The sequence below is a fragment of the Prosopis cineraria genome, unplaced genomic scaffold (genome assembly GCF_029017545.1).
Source record: "Prosopis cineraria cultivar Desert tree isolate PC_DT_omini unplaced genomic scaffold, ASM2901754v1 PC15, whole genome shotgun sequence".
In the NCBI taxonomy this organism is placed as follows: Eukaryota; Viridiplantae; Streptophyta; class Magnoliopsida; order Fabales; family Fabaceae; genus Prosopis; species Prosopis cineraria.
This window is the reverse complement of record NW_026555346.1, coordinates 2,923,157-2,947,698: the sequence shown is the minus strand read 5'-3', so window position 1 is coordinate 2,947,698 and position 24,542 is coordinate 2,923,157. Positions and strand designations below refer to the sequence as shown.

The 24,542-nt window shown below is 31.4% G+C and overlaps 1 protein-coding gene across 2 annotated transcripts; it reads left to right on the top strand.

The window, feature by feature from the left end:
• Positions 1–4,890: 4,890 nt before the first annotated feature.
• On the top strand, positions 4,891–9,566 carry LOC129294813 (chloroplast processing peptidase-like). Of its 2 annotated transcripts, none has more exons than XM_054933313.1 (7): positions 4,891–4,990; positions 5,221–5,456; positions 7,904–7,966; positions 8,072–8,140; positions 8,532–8,618; positions 8,943–9,010; positions 9,139–9,566. In XM_054933313.1, exons 2-7 carry the CDS (start codon positions 5,229–5,231, stop codon positions 9,206–9,208), a joined length of 585 nt encoding a protein of 194 aa, XP_054789288.1. In that variant the 5' UTR covers positions 4,891–4,990; positions 5,221–5,228; the 3' UTR covers positions 9,209–9,566. The 2 variants fall into 2 exon arrangements, with proteins under 2 accessions (XP_054789288.1, XP_054789287.1); XM_054933312.1 differs by having other exon boundaries at positions 4,920–5,073.
• Positions 9,567–24,542: the final 14,976 nt, after the last annotated feature.

Genomic DNA, 24,542 nt, shown 5'->3' with positions numbered 1-24,542 from the left:
TATTTAATTTTTTAATTCGTAAAACCAAGCCAAACCTTACCAATAATTAATTTTATTAGATTTTAATTGGATTAATATGATTTGATCGATTTTGTTCCGTTTTGCTTGCCTTTAACAACAGAGATGAGTTTAGGGTGATGGGCTTGCAGGCATTTGGTTTATGTGCTAATCACAAGAGCATCTTGACTGTCTAATTAAAAAATTTAGACATTACAATTTTATTTTTATATTTTTATTTTATGTTTTTTAAAAATTTATAAAATTTTAATAAATCTAACTTATTGGTTATTATATTCTGGATAATGGATATTTAATTTGCATGGTCAAATTTAACATTAAAATTTTTTATAATTTTATAAATTAATAAACTAGATATATTCTAAACAATCTAAATTCAATATTAATTATTTTAAAATTCTCTAAATTGTTATTTTATGAGATAATTTTCAGGTTAGCACTTTAAAAAAAATTAAGAAAAAGTTGCAATTTAATACATCTAGATAGTTTATTTATAAAAATTATAAAAACTTTTAATATTAAATTAAGCAGTCTAAATTTAGTCCGCATTATCTAAAATAAATTTTTTATAATTTTATAATTTTTATTTTAATAAATATAAAACAAGACATGTAAATTTAGACAATCTAGATACTTGTGAGGTGACAAGCATCACGTGGTGAGCACAAAACCATACACATATTGATTTGATTAACACAAGTGACCCATCATTTTAGAGGCATATTAGAGACATTCTAATTTTGCATACATTTTTTTTAAACCCTGTAATAGCATCGTTTTGGTGTGAAGCAAAAAAAAATATTTTCATTAAAAAGTGTAAAGTATTTTGAATCAAATTTCATCTCTAATTCAAGCTAGAAAAAAAAAGTTTACCTCCAATAAATTAATTAATTATCTTTAAACTAATATTATTTCGTCATAAAGTTTTGCTACTAATATGGTCCTACGTGGCTTGGCCCATGAATAATAGATAATTGTATTAAAAAATATTATCTTCTCATATTTACTCTTATTTAGTAGAGCGTTTTACTTGAAAATAAATATAAAATGATTCATTTATTAAAAATATTTTTTAAAAAATACATTAATTATACCTTAAAATTAGGGTTGTACAAGTACGATAGGGTTTGGATGCCAACCCAAAGTTTGGTTTAAATGAAGACTAGGCTAGAATTTATAGTCTAATGATCGATCTAGTCCGATTGAACCTAATACCTATATCGGGTTAGATTTAGTCTATTGAGTTACTAGACCAATTCATTGGACCGTGAGTTTTTTTTTTTTATAAAGGACCATGACTATTTTTATTTGTAGGTGATGGATATATTTAATCTTCTACTAATAGGAGAGGAAGATAAATTATCTTCGTTGTAATATGAAAAATATAATATAATGCAATAACAAAATAAAATAAAACATTTTATTTTCTCATGCAATTCTTCTTCTTCTTCTTTTAAAGAAACCACACCACTAGATAACAGTTCAAAATTTAAATTGCACTTTGAAATTTGATCGGATAATGATATTACTAACTATAAAATATCCAACTTTACAATGAGCACACATGTACTCACACCGTCATCAAACCTAAATCAATATAACTTAAAAAAGTCAATCTTCACATCTTACCATAACTACATAATTCAACCATGATCTACTACTTAGTCAACGATTCAATATTGCATTGTTGAGCTTCATAGTCCACCTATAAAAGTGATCATCCTAAAGGGTAATTGGATTAAAGAAATTTTCAAATACATTAGTTATTACTCTAGCACAACAACTAAACTCATCAAGATTTTGGAAGGTTTTAATCTTTATTAGAATGTTAAACTCTCTAAAGTCAATGCCTACTTCAATTTGATTGAAACTTTATCACCCACTGAGAATAATTACTCTAAAAGACACCCACTCTCTGAAAATTGCAAGAAAATCATATATCTCACCATGAAGGATTAGGTTATTACTTCCTACAATGTTTACAAAGAAGCTAGTAGGTGTATTGATCTTCTTGCCCACTAGCTATCTTGGGATAAATAGCTTTGATATTAGGATTCTTGATAACCTCCCGCGACTATGGAAACCTTGTGATTGTAGACATGACTTGATATTTGTCTCTTTTGTAGGGTTTTTGTCGTGGCCTTGTATTAAAAAAAAAAGGTGACTATCCATATATTCTAGCTAACCATATGATATAGCCTACTAGCTAAAAAATAAATATTAGTCTATCACCATGTTTATTTACATAACATAAGGTAAGTTTAAGACAAATGTCTAAAATATTTGAAAGTTTGAAATGTAACAAATATAAGTGCCATTCAAAATTAAATGATGTTCACACAACCATCATCTCCAACATCAATAACATTAGAAAGAACTAGAAAATATGTAAAATATAAATAGTTAATGACATTACAACACGAATAAAAAAACAACTATAATTAAAACATATATGATAATTCATATAAAATATAAACAATCGATGTCATTAGTGAAACATATACCAGTCTTCACCACACCCTTTGTCTCTTGAAAGTTATTAAACTCTAAAAGTATGGATGCAAAATCAAAAAGAGATTGTCCAGGAAGCAGCCAATTCTAAGTACAGATAAGTGCTTTAGTCATTTATGGTGACAATGAACTCTTAAGAGTCCACTAAACGTCCTCCTATGCTGAATGTTGATTTAAAGACTACTATAGACATTGAAATAACCAAGACATCACATGCCATCATAAAAAGAACCTTATATTTTCTAGACTTGGCTCTCTACTATTCTAATATATAAAAATCATCATTAATAGGGGTGTCATTAGTAGAGTTAGATGAAAGATATTTATCTAATTTTAATTGTGAGTCAAATGAGCTTTTTTCTTTACAAGCGTATGGTATAGATCCAGGTCACGAATGGTTGGCCTTAACCTTAGCCTTTAAACACTGGTGATGACCTTAAGAGTGCAAAAGAAGTATTGCTTAAGGGTACTGCTTTCTCGTTCTTTAGAATACTCATCAGACATGCAGTAGAACATATATTTAATCTTATTCATCATGGCCATGTAAACTTCAACATTAGGAAAAGGTTATTCAAATATATGATTCACACAAGTAAGCTTAAACATCTCCATTAACAACTAATCAATATTTATAATGTTCTCTTCCAATAACTCATGAATAAGAGCAATTTGATGGAAACAAATGTTAAGAGCCACACAAACTTAAAAACATCAACGTTATATCATAAAATACCTTCAAAAATTTGAGAAACATTCATACCTCGTTCCAATCACTAGCTTTAGGAAGGCCTTCATGCTTAGAACTTTCAATGCATTGTGCCATATAATCTTTATCTTCATCTTCTAACTATTCAAAACCCTTTCGAATCTTCAAATGGTTTTCAACATCAAGTAAGTTGAATTCCATCGAGTATTAACATCAAGGCAAACAAGGCTAGTAATGTCAAATTTCTCCAATTCAACAACACTTTTAAATTTTTGAAGACGAGTCAAAGAAGAACCAACATATTTAATTGCATTACGGGTTGCATTAAAGCTATTCTTCAACTCCTTCAACCTATCCTTAGCCATCAAGTTCAGAATATATGTAGAACATCTCAATTAAAAAGGTAATCACCCTTATAAACTATGCCCTTCTAATTCTTAAGCATCATTTTCAAATATGATTTGTGTAATTAGATGATACATTGTATACTATCATGGCAAACACCTTCTCTATTCCCCATTCTAGGCCTTTCTTAATTGTCTTGCTAATAATCTCACTCTTGTGATTCTTAATCATGCAGAAATTCAATATCCTTTCATGCAACTTCCACTCAAAATTAATGAAATGATTGGTCAGGCACAAGTAATTGAAGTTTTAAACAGATGTCTAGCAATTAGTTGTTAAGCAGACACAATCTGTAGACTTCTTTAACATTTGCTTCAATGTCTTAACTTCTTCAAGATATAGTTGCCAACAATCTCTAGCAATTGTTGTTCGTAAAGGGATTCAAAATATTGGTTCTAACTCTTTCACAAAATTTCCAAACTCATGCTTCTCAACTATGTCAAATGACATCTCATCGCAAATAACAAATTTTATCGTTTTTGCTTAAAAGCAGGAGAGATTAAGGCTCCTCCCTGGCCATTTGGCGTCCTTAGTTTAACTTGATTGCTTTGATGCCGTGGTAGCATTGTGTGGGTTCTTAGGACATTTTAAAAATTGCCTTTTTCAAGGATATTGTTCCATACTTGTTTGGGCCACAAGTATGAGTCGCATGGCAATATTTGCATAAAGCTCTAATTTTTTCATTTGTTTCTTCCAAAGACATTTTACAAAATCGTCCTAAACTCATGATTGTTTACATTCCTTTTCAAGTTCTTTTCTCCTTCTGCTCACTTTCTTATTACCCTAGCCATATATGCAAGGTTAAAAGCAAGAACAACAACAATTGAAGAAGTTAGTGGAGTTGGTCCAACAAGAGATGAGTATATTTAAAATTATATAAAATGAAAGGTATTTTTTTGTTATATGTGTTTTTATTTTAAAAAAATAAATTTATAAGTGGGTAGATTTAAAATTATATAAAATGAAATGTATCTGTTATTGTTTATGTTTTTATTTTTAAAAAATAAATGTAAAAAGTGTTATTATTATAAAACAACTTGATACCGAAGTAAATTAATAAAATGTGTCTTCTGCACAAAAAATTCGTCACGTTGCAATTAGAGTTCATGGTATTAATTATACCATCACTTAACTGGATGATTGTGCAAACTGTAGACCATGCATCAGCAGCCTTGCTGACGTAAGTTTAGACCGCGTTGCCTTCTTTTATCTTGGCTGATTGTCTGCATTCACTTTTCATTACTTAACCAGCAAGTTGTCATATGTATCACCTGATATTAGATAATAAATCAAAATCAATCCCTCCCTGTTGGCTGAACGCTGAAGACTGAAGCTGGGGCTTCTCCCATGGTGATCGCCGATCACAATGACGTCCCTCACTGCTATTGATCTAAAAATATTGTTAACCCACAATTGTTTGTTGTCTTATGAGTGTATTTTACCGTGATTTCTCTATTATCTGCTTTATATGCTCGGACAACCATTTTAGTTGAAAGTCAGCTATTCTGGGCATTCAAAATTTTGAATCTTTGATTTTCTCAATTCCTGACTCCACTTTTCTCTTTGCTGTTTTCCCGCAGTTTATCTGATGAGTTTCCTGAGGCCCTCAGCATTGTACGCCTTTCTTATTACTTGTCCTTCCTTCAGATGGATGCCCTGTCAGAGTTGGGGCTTTCTTCGATGGCCCGGTCTCGATGGCTTCTTGAGACTTTTGGTGATGTTCCTTCTCTGGTCTATGTTTTTGGAGCTTCGCTTCATACCTTCATCTTCTATGTATCCTACTCTTACTGTCGGCGATCGAATAATTGTTGAGAAGGTACACAATTTCGGATTGTTCTTGACTTGGTCTTCCCTTCAATACAAGACGCGTTTTTGTATATTTTTGTGGCCCTAATGCTCATCATGCTTCGTAGTGTATGTTTTCTTATTCTCTGGGACTTGAGAAGATAAGTCTAGATACTTGGATATGGATAAAGCCTCCAGAAGTTCAGTAATTAATATAGGAGCTTTATTTGCCGCAGATTTACCTGCATTTATTCCTTTCCTGAGAATCCATAGATATCTCTCCCATAACTTAAAGTGGAATAACTATCAAGCTTAGCCTCCCGCCTTTTATATGCCTATGTTACTATCATTCCAATGCTGCTACTAGACGAAGTATATGTTAACCAATGGCCGGATCACATCTTGTAGATAGAATCATAGAAAGGCTTCCATGCCCCTTTTTTGAGCCACTAATGTAGTTGTAACAGTTGGATTATTCCATCTGGGAGAATATTTGATGCAGAATGAGTGTGGCGAAAGGAAGAATTGAATTTTTTTTTTTTTTGGGGGGGGGGGGAGCAGATAGAGAGAATTAGAGAAAAGAGAGAAACTCTGGGGATAGAAACTCAATATTCAATCTTAATTCATCAAAAGGCATACCAATCGTGTTAAAGTGCTATTTACAAAGCTTAACCCTAACCCTATTATTAAAAGTTAATATTATAGAAATCTCAAGAATTAAATGCAAATATTCTAGAATAATCTAAAAGATAACCTAGTAACTAAAGAGTTACATTTATTCAAAGCAAATTCTAAGCCAAATCTAAGACCATTCTAATAAAATAAAAATCTTAAATCTAATTATTCCTATATCTCTTCAATGTAGCCATTCAAATTAAGTAGTAGGTCCAAAAAAAATCAGATGTGCCTTCGGAAGTCCTGCATTTACAGTAGGAGCAGATAGGCATAGCTGTATCAGTCAGGTTTTCATGGAGTTTGACGACTAATTACATGTGCGCACATTTCACAACCACACAGTTGGCTAGAAGTGTTACAACTTTGCAGAGAAAACACCTTATTATGTTTTTTCAGGATAAATTTAACTTTTATACATCCCTTGTCTGAAACCATATAGGTCCCAAGCTCCAATGTTTAATGAATTTTACAGTTAATGAGACAGGTTCTGTTCAAAGTTTGATGTTCTTGCTTTCTATATGCTGACAAAGTTTGGGTCTTTAAAGTCTTTTCCAGCTCCAGGGGATAATCTCAGCGAAACCTTAAAAGTTTTCCGCTGCTTCAATCTCCATGGCATGAAGACATGATGTCTGAGTTGCATCAGATATGAATTTGACTTTTGACTATAGCCCCTTGCATGTTTATAACTTGAAATTCAAGATAACCAAAAGAGGATGATGGTTGTAGTGTATGATCTTAATTTTTATCTTCCTTAATTAATGGTACGTCCTGGCAGGGCAACACTCTACAACATTGCATTCGACTTCTTTGCCTTTTAGAACCCCCATGGTTAGTCCTTTTTAAAGCCACTGACAGCCAGATTTTGATATCAATTGAGAGATACTCAAGTGGAATGAGGAACCTTATCCTGAAGGCTAATTATTGAGATAGGAGAACCAATCCACTTAAATATCCTGTAGAACATTCCAAACTACTAAATATGAGAATTAGCAAATAACATCCCGTCCTAACTTAGTCTCCGTCAAAAAGCTCAAGCTCTTCATAGAAAGTTTTCCACCATTGGATTTCTGTCTGACATGTTAGGTAATGAATAAGATAGGATTTATGGCGCTGAGGTTGCTATTCTGTGAGAAGACACGCTTTCAGTCTTCCTAATTTGTGTGCCAGTGGTGAGAAAGGTAAAACACAGAGACTGCAATGTCAAAAATATCTTAACATTAATGCATTTCTACATGTAATGAAATGGATAAGGGGTGTTCAAAATTTTCAGAAAATTCCTGAACAATTTAGTATTACATTTGGGAAATAGACTGTAAAGACTCGTGGGAGAAAGGACATGGGTGAAGGATGAAAAACGCACTTCATCAAAGAGATATTAGCATTAGATCATGGTTTGCTGACAAATTAAGGGTGCATCTGTACTAATACAACAGAAGATCCAGATGCAGTATGGCAACTGGCGTCATTGCGGATTTATGTTTGAACAGAAAATATTTGTTTCTTATTCTTGCTTCTTAAGTCCAGGAGTAAGAAATTTTGGAAACTGATAACCTCTTAGTTGCTGAATAAAGTTGGGGCATTTATGAAATTCACAGATTTTAGCATCCTGTGAAGTAATAAAAAGCCGGTAATATTTTATTGCATTAAGTGCTGCATGTGCCGTTAATTCAGCAGACGACCATTTGTATTCTGGTAATTAAGAAATGCTTGGAAGTAACAATAGTAAATAGTTTTTATCTTTTCCCTTTCCTTTCTTCATTTGCAATCTGACTAACGATTCAAATTCTTTTGGAACTTCCACAGGCTTCATACTATATCAGGAGTCCTGTCGTACAGGATATTGTATTATTCCGAGATCCAACACAGGTATGTGTAAATGAAGGATGTGGTATGGAATATCTAGCCTACATTTCACATGCTTAGAAGGTAGCTCGTTATGCAGTTCAGTTACATGGCTGGTTTTCTATTTAGCTATCTGAAGACAAAGCGGCAGATATATTTATCAAAAGAGTTGTTGCAAAAGCGGGAGATTTTGTTGAGGTAGGTATAAATGTTTGTGGAAACTTCTTTCTTGAAGATTATACCAATCTTACAAATGGACTTGGTACTTTAATATGTCAACAAGATTGGTGTAAATGAACATTCATTTCCTTGATCTTCCAATTTTGAAATTAACATTATGTTTTTGTCATCGATGCTTTCATATAGTGTAATATATGGGTTGGCTTCCCCCTCTATTTTTGCTTTTCTTTTTCTCGGTCTAAGGTTTGCTCCTCTGTTATATTGACAAACACCAATACTAAATCAAATCAAGAAGATGGATTTATATCTACAAATTGTCCATTAACTAGTTACTCTGTTTGATGAGCACTGGGGGAACATTACTAATAGCATCAGGTTTTGATTGCTTTAAATTTCTAATTCCTTTCAGGTTCATCATGGGTCTCTCTACATCAATGGTGTTGCTCAGAAGGAAGATTATGTAGCGGCACGGCCAACATATACAACAAACTTAACTGTGGGTCCCTATTCAATTACTATGCTCCCTTTTCATTTCACTCGATTTATGATTGCGACAGCTTTGGATTTAAAAGGGACGGTGATGCTCCAATTAGTGCGCCTTCTCTATAATGAGATCAATAGTTCTGATCATTGAAGAATTTCTTATTAAACTTAAAGTTCCATATTATCTCTTCGCACTTGCATTGATGATGAATCTTGTGCATTTTCTTTCTCTTCTATGTTCCTTCTAGGACTAGCATCCAGAGTTGCTGCTTCGTCCATGCTTTTACCTTCATTTATTTGATTTCGTTTTTTCTGATATTAATTCCGTCCTTTGCAGCATGTACCAAACGGTCATGTTTATGTGTTAGGTGACAATCGAAACAACAGCTATGATTCCCATGTTTGGTAATTAATTCCTGCCCCAAATTAGTTTGCTCTAGATTGTCCTTTTCCATTAATCTTTTTTTTCTTTTTTCTTTTTTTTTTTAACTCCATGAATTTGTTTTGTCTCTGTTCTGTTTCCATATGGTCAGGGGACCACTGCCTGTCAAAAACATAGTGGGGAGATATGTCCTGTGTTGTCACAGACCCACAAATATCTGACAAATTATATTGACATTAAAATACGCCGTGAGATTTTCAAATGAAGCATTCCCTGTGGTTTGTTGCATAGATGTAACAAAAGATCACATCTATACTGTCGATGGCTATCAGATCCTGCGCTCTCTGGAAAAGACATGGATAACGTACTTGACTACTTGTATATGTTTGTTCCTTCTGTATCATAGTGAGAATGAAACATACGCCTGTGATATTAAACTACCACGCCATTTTAACATCAAGCACACTCTTTTTGTCCCATAAACGAAGCAATATTCCAAATGTCAACTGATATTAGTATTCATGTAAGGGGAAAAAAAACTGATAATAGTATTGGCATATTCAGTTTGCTTGGCAGGCATTTTTGTGTTTTGGCGTTTTCCTTGCTTTGTTGGATGGAGCTGGAGATGCTGTAATGTGGCATTTCCTCGCACGACTTCTCAACCAAAATTATGAGAATAAATTGAATGAAAGTAACTGATGTAATGGCAAATTTTCTTGTCTGAATATGGGGACAGCCTGGTGCGGTAGCACTGCTGCTGCGTGATTATTTACTGGACAGAATTGGATTGAGGCGTTTGGGATATATATTCATATATGCGTTGATTTATTATTATTATTATTATTATTTTGCTTTAATTTGTGAACTGGACCCGGTGGTGTCATTTTCGATCAAAGGGTTCAAGCACTTTTTTGGGTATTTTTTAAAGATAAATATGCAATTCGGATGGTGGTTACCTCCATTGGAAAGAAAGCATGGGGGAAAATTCTGCCACGTGCGCTTCGAAAATAAAATAAATGGGCATGGGCGAATTAAATTATTGACGCTTAAATTGCTTTCACGAAGGTATAAAATGAATGGCTATGGTTGCCTCTTGGGGTGTGATGTTGCATAGCAGGATAAGTTAGCATATAGAGGACAATTATGAGACTACGGAAATTAACTTTTCCTTTGATACAGGTCAAGGACAGGGATAATGTTTGTTGCCTTGATCTTTCAGTTTCGTCAGATCACATTCAGTGGCTCGGTTTTTATGTTTCGTAGAAAAGATGAAATAGAACTCGAGAGTGCTTTTGTAGATAGCCGAATAGCTGAAATACTGCAATTTGTCACTAACATGTTTGATTAATTCACCAATTGCCTTGTTGATAATTGGGCTTTTGCATTAAATGGGCCAGTGTGTTGAATGACTATTTGATTTTTTTTTATTATTTACAAGTATTTTTTAATCGAAGACAATCATATTTGAGATGCAGTCGAATACTAAATGTAGATATCTTTTCTAATGAGGATTTGAATCTTCGATCATTATGTTACGAGAGATTAGTTATTTTTGCTAGACCCAACTCTATGGATACAATTTGAGAATTATTTCACAATAATGTTGAATTTTCACAGAAAGAATTGGAGTGAATGCTTGCAATCCCACTAAATCGGGCCCGAGAAAAAGTTAATACACCAACGCTAATGAGAGAACAAACGAGTCATCATCAGCGATATTCAAAAACGCCCCCCAATGTCAACAAAAGAATCCATGAATTCAAAATTTCAACTGCGCTGGCTTGTTATTACGGGCACCAATTCACCCATCTTTTTTCTTTTTGTTTTTTTTTTGCTCAAGTGCTCATCTTAATATATGTTTTCATTATTTTGATCAATGTGAAATTTCTTTTGGACATCCATAACACTTCTATAGTTATATTCCCATTAAAGATAGCCCGAGAAAAGGGATGGTTTTTGGTCTGGGAGGAAAGGTTACCCCAAGATGAAGCCAAAAAAAAAAAAAAAAGGAGTGAAGACCCGTGAATGATGAATCTTGTGGCACTTGGTTTTGCATTTTCATGTTCAGTCAATAAGGATGCAATATTTAATTCCTACAGGTGGCAATATTCGATCAATAAGGATGACATATTTAATGATCCAATGGGAAGAAAGAGAGAGCTGATTCATACTCCATCCGTCCCCATGAGAGACTTTTTAGTTTTTTTTTATTCTTAAATATAAAAGATTGTTAACAAACTCTTCTAGTCTTATTCACAAGACAGAAAGAAAGAAGAAAAAAATTAATTTTATTTATAAAACACTTGTCAATTTTCAATACTCCTCTTTATATTTTCACTCGTATTAAATGCTTTGAATAAAAATATTGATAATGAGATTTAAAAATATTTATTAGGAGTGAAGGTAAAAACTTGTTAAATTTTAAAATAAAATTAATGAGGTTTAATGTTTTTCTTAGTACTGGTGAAATATATTAAAAATAAGTTATAAATAAAATTAGAGAAATATTTTTAATGGATGAATCATTTTACCCTTATTAAATTGAAAAGAGAAAATTATAAGTACTTTCATTAATTTATATTAAAAAAATTTATTTTTTATTTATAACAATTAAGGATAAAATTAAAATGTTGATATTAGATAACTAATTTTTATTAATTTGTATAATTTAATTAAAAATATTTTATATATAAAAATGGGGTGAGTATTTATTAGAATGGAGGTGAATTTTGAACTTTCAAAGGTGGCATTTGAAGGTAGCTAGGGATTTGCGGTGTTTGTCAGGTTTTAGAAAGTCGTCGTAACGATTGTCATTTGAAACCCAGGCTATGTGTATATATATAAAGTTGAATTCCTAACCTACGAAATAATCAACCCTCCGCGAGTTATCTGGTCGGTTTTCCTTTACACAGGGTTTGGTTGAAAGTAGAGGAGGGAAAGGGAGGGGTTTAGCTTCAATGAACTTTTATTTAGTTTGGAAAGAGAGGAGAAGAGGTGTTTTAATTATTTTTGTTTGGTTCATTAGAGAATGGGAGCTAACTATAAAATGACATATATATATATATATATATATCTTTATGCTATTTTACTCATTTTATTTTGTTAAAAAAAGTATTCATATCATAATTTATTTTTTATTTTTGAATCTAAAAATCTTTTATCTCCTCTATTTATGATATTCAACTTGAAAATTATTTATGATAAATTCTGGCAATTTTTTTTAAAAGTTATTTGATTAATTTTAAGAAATTATCTCATCAATTTTAAATATATTTTTTAGTATAAAAATATATTAGGGTTGGAATTGAAGGCATAAATGTCACAATTAGTAACATATATTTAATGGCAATTGAAAGTGGTGTCATGTTTTTTTTATTTATTTAATTGAAGCAAGTGATATTTAGAATATAACAAAATTAATAAGGACACTTTAATCATAAATTTTACCTCCTCTCTAAAAAGTCTCAAATTGGAGGGGACTAACATAAGGGGAGGGGAGGAAAGAGAGAAAATTTGCCTCCCTTTCCTTTCAATTTTTTCAATCTAACAACCTTTCTTCCTTACCTCCTTTTCACGAATCTCCCAACCAAACTAATGGTGAATATCTTCTTTTCCCCCCGAACCTGCCGCTGTCAAGATATTTTAATATGTGACTACACCTGACATTCGCGTGGCAGGTTTGATGCTCACAAAAAGAAGCCTCACATCAGGATTATTACAATCTTCCAAGCGAGTTGAGATTTTTTGTGTTTACATTTATCTTCAAATTATCCGGAATGCCCTTTTTACCTGTTAGTATCTTCTCTCTCAGGGGAAAAAAAAATGCAAAACACGTGAGGCTATCCTGCATGCATATGCGTGACTGAATAAGCAAGGGCCATATGGTGCGCGTACCGTCTTGAGTCACGTGCTCCGTTGTTCCTTAGTCCTTCCTTCGTCCCATCCTGATTTCTCACTACAGGCCTTTTACTTCCCCCATTCGCTGCCTCACACCAGGCACAGTCAACGCTCCACGCTGGACTATATTGTTATTAGCAACATCGAACCAGTGTTTCTTTAACATACTGACACTTATCCTTATAATCCTACTTTTTGACGTAAGAGTTTAAAGGATCAAAATTCCATGTGATTAAAGGAGGGAAAAAGCTTGTGTATGAGATACATTGTCACATGGGTGTGTGGAATGCAAATGTACGTGCATGGGATCTCTTTAGAGATTTAAAAATAATAGTAATAGTAATAACATGACACCAAAAATAAAACAAAACAAAAGGCGCGGCATCATTCAAACAATTTTTGCCATTTTCTTTTGATTAAATCACACTTGTAACATATATGTAATCAATATTCTATGGACTCAGTTTCAGTACTCAGCACCAAAATATTGTCATTTGGTAGTGTTAATTTTTTTTTTTGCTTTCTTGAAACCACAAACTCATAATAATAATAATAATAATAATAATAATGATAATGATAATGATAATAAACAAATAAATATTATAAAATTATATATTAATATTTGATAAATAAATAAACATTAAGATATTAAAATTGAACCTGAATAGTTTAACTCATTAAAATTTAACTTGAACAATTTATATATAAATTTTGGTCTGAACAGTTTAGAATTGTACTGAAAAATTAAATTTGTATTTTTTTATTTTATTAATTTTGCACAATTGTCTATCTATGAGAGTTAATATCATTCAGGATATAATCGTTATTAAATATAGATACTTCTCTTGACATAAACCTAAATATTGATTTATTATTGTGTGAGAAACTAACTCATTTTAATATATTCAACCTCAATTTTAAACTTTTTAAATCATTTTTTCACTTTTTTAGTACAGTTCAATTTTAACATCCTATGCTTATTTTTTATTAAATATTAAAATAATAATTTTATAATATTTATTTATTATTATAATGAGTTTGCAGTTTAAAAAAAGAAAAAAAATACTGTCAAACGACAGTATTTTGATGCTGAGCACTACAGTGCTCATCCTAAAATGAACACCCAAACCAAATTCATATTCCTTAGTGTATCGTTAATAATTAGAGCAAGAAGGGGACATTTACATAAAGTTCAATATAATTATATATGAGGTGGATTTTCTTAAGGAAAATATGATGGAAGAATAGTAGTTAGATCCTAAAATATCAATCTAATTTCATTTAAATTTCTGATAATTAAAAATCAATTGAGAATAAAATGTTAAAGATTAAGAAATCTCAATTATAAATAATTAAACATTTATATTTGCAATAATTTAAATTAATATTTATATATTTTTCAACAAATTTATTAAAAATTAACTGACATTAACCATTAGTGATTTCCTTATTTAAAGAGTGTAAAGTATTTTTTCTGGGTTTGTAATTCGAAACGAATAATGGAGAAGGATCACAGTCACATAATCAGCGACAGAACAGTGAAGTGAAGGCGACGGGCGCCAGCCAAATGTGGCCTTGTGTGGGTCCCATCTTAGACTCCTTACAGTCGACTCCCGCGTCCCCCGTCTCCGCGTTGCGCTTCGCTTTCCCGCTCTCTCTCCTCTCATGATGCCCTCTGCCGACGTTTCCACTCCACTCTCTCTCCCGCCAGGCAAACTCATCCAATTTTTTATGATTTATTTTATATATATATATATATATATAGCGTTTTTATTAATTAAAGTTAAACCATAAATAAACTTGTGGGCTGTAACTATTTCTGAGCGTGTCAGCTGCTGTACCGGTCAGATGAACGAAACGTTGTAATGATGTGCGCGTTAGATATTCTTGTCAGGTTATCAAGTAGTATAGGGTAAGTGCCAGTTCATGTGGATTTATGAGCATTCGTTCAATGATGCTGGGTTCGTTGGTCCGCATCGTTACGCGTAAACTGGGGAGTCGCTTTCATCTTTAGCGAGTTGCATAAGCTGCTCAAGTTCTATGCGATAAGATGCCAAATTGCCAATCCCTCGCAGCTGTTACGATTTGAAGGAGCATCACGGCTTTCCCTTCACATATATCTTTCTATCCTAACCCTTCATCTCCAATATCATTTATTCTTTCCTTCCTTGTTTTTCATTTCACTGTAGAAATTAGTGCCACAGGGGGGGTTTTCCTTTTCATGATGACTCCCACAACTTCAGCATACCCATTAAGCATTCATGTCATTGCAACTGGGACGTGTGCTTATTTGGTCTTAAAAATGGAGCGTCCACCTGCAACTTAGCTTGCGTGATCTTTTAAGCAATAGTCTGAATATATTGATTAATTAGGGTGAGTATATAGTTTGAATAAATAGGATGTGTTTGAAAGAAATAGTGTTTCTAATTTGACTAGTGCAGGCTATTTAGTCTCGGATCGCATGAAGGAAGTTATGTTTAAATATGTTTTACATATATATAATGCGATTTGTGAAGCACACAGATGGTCGTAAATCAAGGTAGTGATTTTTGACCAGAAAAGTCAATGGAGTAATAATATATAGACGGAAAGTCTGGCGTGGTTTGAAATTATAGCGTGCGAGAGAAAAACAAAGAGAGATGGGGCCATTCGTAAAGTTGAGATTTCACTGTCAGTTTGGTCGTCTTCAATAACTTGAAGACAAATATTTGTATAACATAATCAAACACACGGTCATATTTAATCATTTGAGTTGGCACGGATGTGTGTACTAGGCATGGAAAAATAAGAATAAAAAAGAAAATGTCGTTACAAAGTATATCGATCACTAGTAAAAACTACTCTTTGACTAGTTATTCATGAACTAAGGTTCTAATTATTATTAATAAGAGATATTATTATATTCAAAAAGTCCAATTATATTTTGAATATGATTTTTTTGATAAGAGAGCATATAATATGATTATTGTAAGAATAAAATTAGGTCAATATTTATATCTTATTTCCATCGAACATATACATATATATGTTTGAAATTAAAAATAGCTGTTTAATTTGATGAGATAGTTATATTGGATCATGCGTGGCAACAAGTCATACCTGCCCGTTGAATGATGACCATCCTGAAAAAAAAAAACCCAAAAAAAAAACAAGGTGTGGAATGGTGAGATGTTGAAAATTACATGATGATGAAAGTGGGGTATTAATTAGGAAAAATTTCACTTAGCACCCTCTAACCTCACTTAATAAAAAAGAAGACCCCAAGAATACTGATATATCAATGCACGACAGAGGCACTGATTTGAGATTAAATTTCACAGCTAAATAACAACATTGCCTTCACTATATGAAGAAAAAAAAATTCTATTAGCTCAACTATGATGTACATGTGTTGTAAATACATAAAAGATCCGCAACACTTTCATTTTCATACCTAAACCAACACCTCCTTTCAAACTTGAACTAATAAAATCTCCTTTAAGCGAGTGAGAAAATTTCACTAAGGAAAATTCTCATCTCACCCATCATCACACACGTCTTCGATAAACACAGACAATACACTTAAGCTTCTCAAAACTCTCAAGTCCAAAGATCAGTGACACCTCTATCATTAGAATTCCTACTCAAGAATCTCCCTTGATCGAGTCACCAGCTCGTCGACCACTACCTCTAACCTTATAGCTTCTTTTGGTTAGTGCTGTTCTTCCCTCAATTAAATATTAAACCAACACTTGAAAAGCAATCAATATTGTAACAAACAAGTGTGGTAAGGAAATTAATAATTATCGTAAGGTAATTAACCACATACACTAAGGTGCCAAACAAGTCATTCAAACATGAAATCATATCTGTATGATCATGTTTTACTTAAAATTTTTCAAACACATACCTGTATATCAGTGACATATCGATATATCATAAACATACTAGTATATCATAGACTTCTCGACATATGTTACTTGAAATTCTTTCATGTCATAACAAACAAATGCGATAAGGAAGTTAACAACTATCGTAAGCTAATTAATTACACACACCAAGGCGACGAACAAGTCATTCAAACATGAAATCATATCGATATAATCATGTTTTTGTTTTACTGGTATATTTTATTTGAAATTCTTTCAAATACATATTAGTATATCAGAGACATACCAATTTATTATAGACATATCGGTATATCATAAATTTATCAGTATGTTTAGCTTGGAATTCTTTTATGTTGTAACAAACAAGTGCAGTAAAGAAATTAACAATTATTGTAAGGTAATTAACCATACGCACTAACAAAACGAACAAGCCATCCAAATATGAAGTCATACAGGTATATCAAAGACATACTGGCATGATATGTATGTTTTTTTTTGTCATTTTTTTGCACGTTAGCTACAGTTCTTCTTCTGTCAAATGATTCTAGTGCAGCAATTCTGGCGGTGGAGATGTCGTTGATCTTTAGATGCCCTAGTTCAAGTCCTAGATAAATTCGAATCTCTATTTGTATTTTTTTATATTTTAAGATTTGTAATTATGATAAATAATCCTCGCTTGTAACTAATTATATATAAGAGTCGATCCTTTAATTTAAGTCCTGAAAGTCAACGGAGGTATCATTGACCTTCAAATGCCCCCAGTTCACGTCTTGGAGAGATTCATCTCTAGTGATGGAGGTGTTTGTCATATTTAATTTCACCACATGCGTCATCTGTTTTCTTGATCTATACTCGTATTTTTTCTTTCAATGAGGGGTAATATTGTCATTTGGCTGTGAAATTTAATTTTAAATTAGTGCCTCTACCTTGTATTGATATATCAATATTTTTGGAGTTTTTTTTTTATTAAGTGTAATTAGAGAGTCTTGATTGAAATTTTTCCTATTAATTATTTAGAGGGGTGGCGAGAGAGAGAGAGAGAGAGAGAGAGAGAGGTGTTACGTTGGAGCGCAGAGCAGGTACATGATGCGTAGAATTGGAGAGAGAGGGGACATGCATGCATGCATGGAATGGAATCATGGATGAAGGACATGATCAGACGTTGACTTGAAGAGTGCTCTGATCACGCAGCCCCGCAGTTCCATGCTACTTCTCAAGCTCCCCCCTTGTTCATTTCATGACAGTGTCGCCCCATCACAAGTTGAAATACCGCAAGCCAAGGGAGTTGTGCGTAGCTTGGTCAACTACACATCACGTTTCTAATTGAATTTTATCAGCAAGCATATCTTATATAACCACCCCGTCAAATTAAGAAGAATTATTACATACCGTACTCTCCGCCCTTCGCTCCTCTGATTTCTCAATCCCTTTTTTTACCTTATATCTTTCGACAATAATCATACAACCAATGGCTTTATGAAAAGGAAATATTAATTTCATTGTAAATTTCATATAATGCCTTATAAATAGCAACGTTTGAAAAGCTCATGATCAAGAGCGTGAAAAATAAAAGGACCATATTTTTCCCCCAAATAAACAGATTTCTTTTTTAATACATACTCCTTTAGTCTTTATATTAGTGACTTTTAAAAGCATAATCAAGCCCCCTTTATAACTTATAAGTTGGTGGGATTGTTTTGCTTTAAATTAAAATTTTTAAATTATCCTTAAACAACAAGAGAGAGAAAAATAAAAAAATAATATTATATTATTTACTTACTTTTTGCTTGTTACTTTAGGGTTATATTTAAAATTTTACTTACTTTTATTCCTTATACTTTATTGTATTGTTGTTGATAAGGTTGATAAAAATGACTTATAAATAAGATTAAAAATTAACATGTGGATCTTAATATGTTAATAAAATTTAAAAAATAGTAAATCCAGGAGGCAACACTTCAGTCTTACATATTCACTTTGTTCAGTATTAATATTAGACACTTTGAATTGAATTACATTTCCCATGAATTAATTAACTATCTTTAAAATTATAAACTCTTTCTTTGTTTTTTTAATAAAATAAAGAATTTATGAAAGATTAATATGTCTTGATTTAATTGAAAATAAAAGCACATTATAAGGCTAAGCATATAAGTTTTTTTTTCAAATTATAATACTTTTCAAAACTATCTTTACTAAATTACAATGACTACATTAATATTTATTACACAGGAGTAAGATTTTTAAAAAAATATAAATAATACTCTCTTTATTAAAAAAATACAAGGCATTTTTTATTTTAAAATTTTTAATTTATGAGTTTTAATTTTTTTAAAAAAAATATTTTTAATAAATAAACCACTTCTCAGTTATTTACATTCATTAGATAAGAATAAATATAAAAAATATTATTAATTTAAATACAATTATTTGTATTTTTAAACGGAGGAGTATTAAAATTGAAGTTATATATATTGAAGGAGTGGCCGGAGGAGTGTCGATGATTGACTGACAACCGACGCATTTTTTTTTTTTTTACGAGGACATCTTCAGGCAAAGAGTCATAATTGCTGCATTAATTAATTAAGAGGATAAAAGATAAGATTCATTAATGGTTGAAGTACATTTTAGTTCTTTAATTTTGTATAAAATTTTAATTTTAATTTAATATCTTAATTTTAAAAGTATCCTTTTTTTCCCTTCTTGTCCTTGTAGGGTTAGTTTCGAGTTATTTTTTTTAAAAAAATAAACTTAATATTTGAACCTTCTACAATGTTTTATCAATATTTCAAAGAGCAATGTAAAGAACTTTTGTGATGAAATTAACAATATTAGGATTGAAGGATTAAAAAGATATTTTATAAAATTAAGAAATTAAAATAACATTTTGTATAAATTTAAAATATTAAAATAAACTTTAACCTACATTAATTAATTTAATTCCCAAAAAAAGTCAAGAGAAGGCAGGCAGTCAGGGAGGAACCGATCGAGTGAATTGAAAAGCATTGTTTGGACGAATTCACCGACTAAGCCTCAGGGGCCCATCATGTTCCTCTTCAACTTGCAATGTCAACAGTCTCTACCACCAAAGATCTTCAAAACATGCTTATGGCGATGGTGTACGTGTCATCTCAATTCCTCATCTTCTTCTTTTTTAAATTATTTTTTATTAAAACCCTGCAGTGTGAATACAGCTGAGAGTGCATCAACGGGTGATCAAAGGCGCTTAATTATATATATATATATATATATACACTAATAAAGCCAACGAGAAAGATGAACCAAGTGCGTGCTGCAGTTACTTAATTATGTATACCAACTTTGATTCTCTACACTTCAAAACCCAAACAAGCCATGTAAACTTTAAATAGGCAACCGGTAAAATCACCTAATATTCTGTTACCAACATCACAACAAGATATTAGATAACTATACCTATGCATGTATCCATAAAATAGATGGTTATATATCATATCCGCTTCGACCTTTGGCGACGTAACTTACCAATCCCATTTAAAAGTGCGCACGAGTGCTGCCTTCCAGGGGAGGGTAGGATAATGAAGCACTTATTCCAGCTTATTTATAAATATAATATAATATTTATGATAAATAAAGAGAGAGATATTTATACCCTACCTCCATGATCCAAAAAGCTAAATAGAGAATTTTCAAACATTGCTGCTGCGTGTGGCCTCCATCAGCCTTTTTGACCCATTGACGTTTATATTATTGCATCCATGATCGGGTGGGTCTAATTCTCTTCTCCTTCGAATTCAACATATGGCCGCCAAGTCGCGCTCAGACTTTTTTGTCTTCTACTTAAATTTTGCAATCTTTACAGGTAATTGTAACTGTCACTTTGCTTTGTGCTTTAACTTTCTGGCTGTGAATAATTTGTCATGTGCACGTGAAGAAAACATTAATCCAAATGGCTAGAAATATATAACTGCGTAAAAGATAAAAAATATCGAGGAAAAGTAGGCATGTGAAAGTTAAAGCAGCTGCTAGTTGAAGCAACTAATTCCAACCTCGAGAAGTCTGGGTGACGAATTACGCTTGAGAAAAAAAGGTCGGGAGCGGATATTTCGTTTTCTAGAGTAGGTAAAAGAATCACTCGATTGAGAGAATATTATTTTGGGAGAGTCTCACTTTAAGGCCCTGGAACACAAAAGCTTACATTTAAAATTAATAAAATCTAAAAATGCATCGCAGGTCTGAGGGTCTTTCTTGCAAAGTTTGTTAAAAATGAAAAGACACATTTGTTCTTGTTTTAATAAAATGTCAATATATACACAATACAATGTCCACAATTTGCAACACAATATTTATAAATGCATAATATATTTAGTAGATATTAACTTAAATATGTTGTTTGTTATGAAATTTATATTGCACAAATGTTGAAAGTCTACATATGTTTATTGTGTTGAAAATTGACGGATATCATGTTGTATATTTAAAGACATTATATTATTCCTCCTTTGCTTGCTTGTACATTTAACTTGAGGTTAAACTATGACCATCAGTGTGTTGTGCATTTATGAACATTGTGTTGAGGATTCGTAATATCATATTGTGTATACATGACATTCTATTGAGAGAAGGACAAATGTGTCTTTTTATCCACAATAAAATTTGCAAGAAATGCCCTCAAGCTTGCAATACGTTTTCAGATTTTACTTGAATCTTAAATGTAAATTTTTGTATTCTAAGGGCCCTAACTGAAATTCTTCCAAATTAATATAAGTAGGACTGAGGGTGCTAGTTAATTACTACCTAGGTCACGTGGCAAGTGTGTTAATTTTTTTAGATTGCTTTCTCTTCTTTTAGAAAAAATAATAGGGAGAAGTCCACTTAGGACTCTCAAAATACAAATTTTTGTATATAGGGCCCAATAAAATTTAAAAATGCATTGTCGGCTTGAGGATTTTTTTTTTTTTTGCAAAATTTGCTATTGATGAAAAAACGCATTTTTCCTTGTCTCAATATAATGCTTATGTATGCACAATATAATATTTATGAATTCTAAATACAATATTCATAAATATATAGCATATCTGGTAGACATTAACTTAAAGTATGCTGTTTATTATGGACTTTATATTGTATAAATGTTGTTGATCTACGTATGTTCATTATGTTAAGAATTGATGGACATCATAATGTGCATTCATGAATATTGTGTTGTTAATCATTTGCTTACTCGTACATTTTACTTCAAATTAAACTATATCCATCAAATATGTTATATATTTATGAACATTATGTTAAAGATTCATAGATATCATGTTCTAGATACATGGATATTTTATTGAGACAAGGGCCAATGTGTCTTTTTATCTATAACAAAACTTGCAAAAAGAGTCATCAAGCCTATAATATGTTTTCAAATTCTATTAAACTCTAAATATAAATTTTTTTATTTTTGAAGATCCTAGGTGAGATTCTTCCTGTTAATTTTTTTTTTATTAATAGTAAAAAAGCCCATGAAAACAGAAAAGGGAGTTATGTCAGTTGTCCCATTAATTTTATATCACAGTGATGATAGGTAATACCAAAAGATCACGAGGGGAAGAGGAAAAAAAGGCAGTTTTGAGATATCAAACATCCAGTTTATCATATCACAGTGATGATAGGTAATACCAAAAGATCACGAGGGGAAGAATAAAACAGCAGTTTTGAGATATCAAAATATCCAGTTCATCAGTATCGATCAATAATCAATAATATATTGATAGGTTGTCCAATTTTAAATAGATTTAAAAAGATATGAGAAATTTTATATTAGATAAAGTTAATTTTAATAATTAATATAAAATAAAAAAAGATTAATATCTAGAACTTTAAGATTTTAAATTAAGATGTACTCCCTCCGTCTCAAGACACTTTTAAAAAATATTTAATGTCTCAAAATATAAAACACTTTGATAAAAATAAAATTTTATTAATAATATTTTTTTAATATTATTCTTTTATATATTCTCTTTTTTTAATATTCTTTTATTAATGGAGTATTAAATAAATGTAATTTTTAAAGGTTTATATTTTTATTTTAAAAAAGTAAAATTATAAAAATATATTTAATAAGATGTATTAATATATAAAATTTTATATAAAAGTGTTTTATATTAAAACGGAGGGAATACATCTTTTACCGCACACTTTTCTTCCCTCTGGATCCTGAGCGAGTGTGGCTCTTCTTAAGTGGAAGCAAACCACAAGCAGCCAATTAAAAGAAGAGACAACAGTAAGTCTGGAATTCAGACTCGTGAAGGGATTCCCAAGCAATAACGGACAAATTAAACGCGTAATTTCCATCTGCATGAGCCTCATTGATCATTCATTCACTGACTGAATAATACGATCAGAGATTCCAATTATTGCTTGCTTTCCATTCCACGTGTCATGGCGTACGTAAGGGATTTTCTATGCGGTCTCCATTATCCATCATTCACTCCTTCATACGGATTATTGTATACCATAAACTACATGGTACCATACAGATACTACCTCTAGCTCGGCAGTTCCTCAGTCTGCAGTGATATCAAAAAAATGATATCCTAGCCCACGAGAAGAAATATATATATAAAATAAAACTGTGAGCCATTTTTCAAACTCGACGCGTTTTCTTTTTTCTAAAATGTCATAAATACAAATCGCCAATTCAGCTACATTAATTTTTTTTTTTGTAATTTCAAATTTTTGTTTTAAAAACTACTTATCTTAATTAAGTTTTTCCTCGTTTCACTCTTATCATCTCTCCCACTCTCTTATCATTATAACCTCCCATAATCTTATTCTTATTGTTAAACATTTAATTTTAACAATTGAGAGATCATGGCAAGATAGAAAAAATGATAAATATAGATATATTTATCATGGTGAATAATATAATAACATTTTAAATTGAGTAAATCTATAAATTTATATACAAAAATAGAATCACGGGCCGCCTTCTCAGCTCAGCATGACTTAATTTTTTAAAATGTTGTGATTATATGCTATTCACATCAAAATTAATTTTAAAAATTAATTTTTTTATAGATAATAACAATATTATCTTTAAATTATCACAAATTCTACTTTGTTTTATCCCTAAATTTTTTTCTCCAACAATCTCATCCATTATAATAACTTCCAACTTTTCCACCGCCAATAATATACAATTTCAGTGCACATATTAGATTTTCTATTAAATACTGTTAAGTATTAACATTGTTATATTTAAAATTAAAATGAATTGTTCTAATTCCTATTTTTTCCTCATTTCTCTCCCATTAACTCCCACCCTCCCATCATCGTAACCTCTCCTGATCTTTCTCTTATTTTTAATTTTAAAATTCAAATTGCACAAACACACAATCACATTGAGTAGTTACAAAGCATAAAAGATTTTCTTTGCTTCTAATATCATTTAATTGCTCCATCCCCTCATCAAGACAAGTAAAATTACAAAACTCTCTACCTCTCTGGCTCTTCCCTTCGTCACCAATGCCCTCTTGCCCCCTATTTGTGTCATCATTCATGGTGGTTTTTCATTCCCACCTGATGGCAAAATGAGGTTATTAAGTCCTTATAGACATTGAAAGAGCAATTCAATTTTTGATAGATCTCACATTTACCATGGATACTAAGTAGTTGCACATAATCATGCATTACATATATTTTTTACGAATTTTTCTTCGTCATTCTAAATCTCTCTTTCATAAGTAATAAAATTGAAAGAACTTACTACACTTTATTTTTCACGAAGTTATGGTTTCATAGAGTTTGTTAGTTTTTGAAGTAT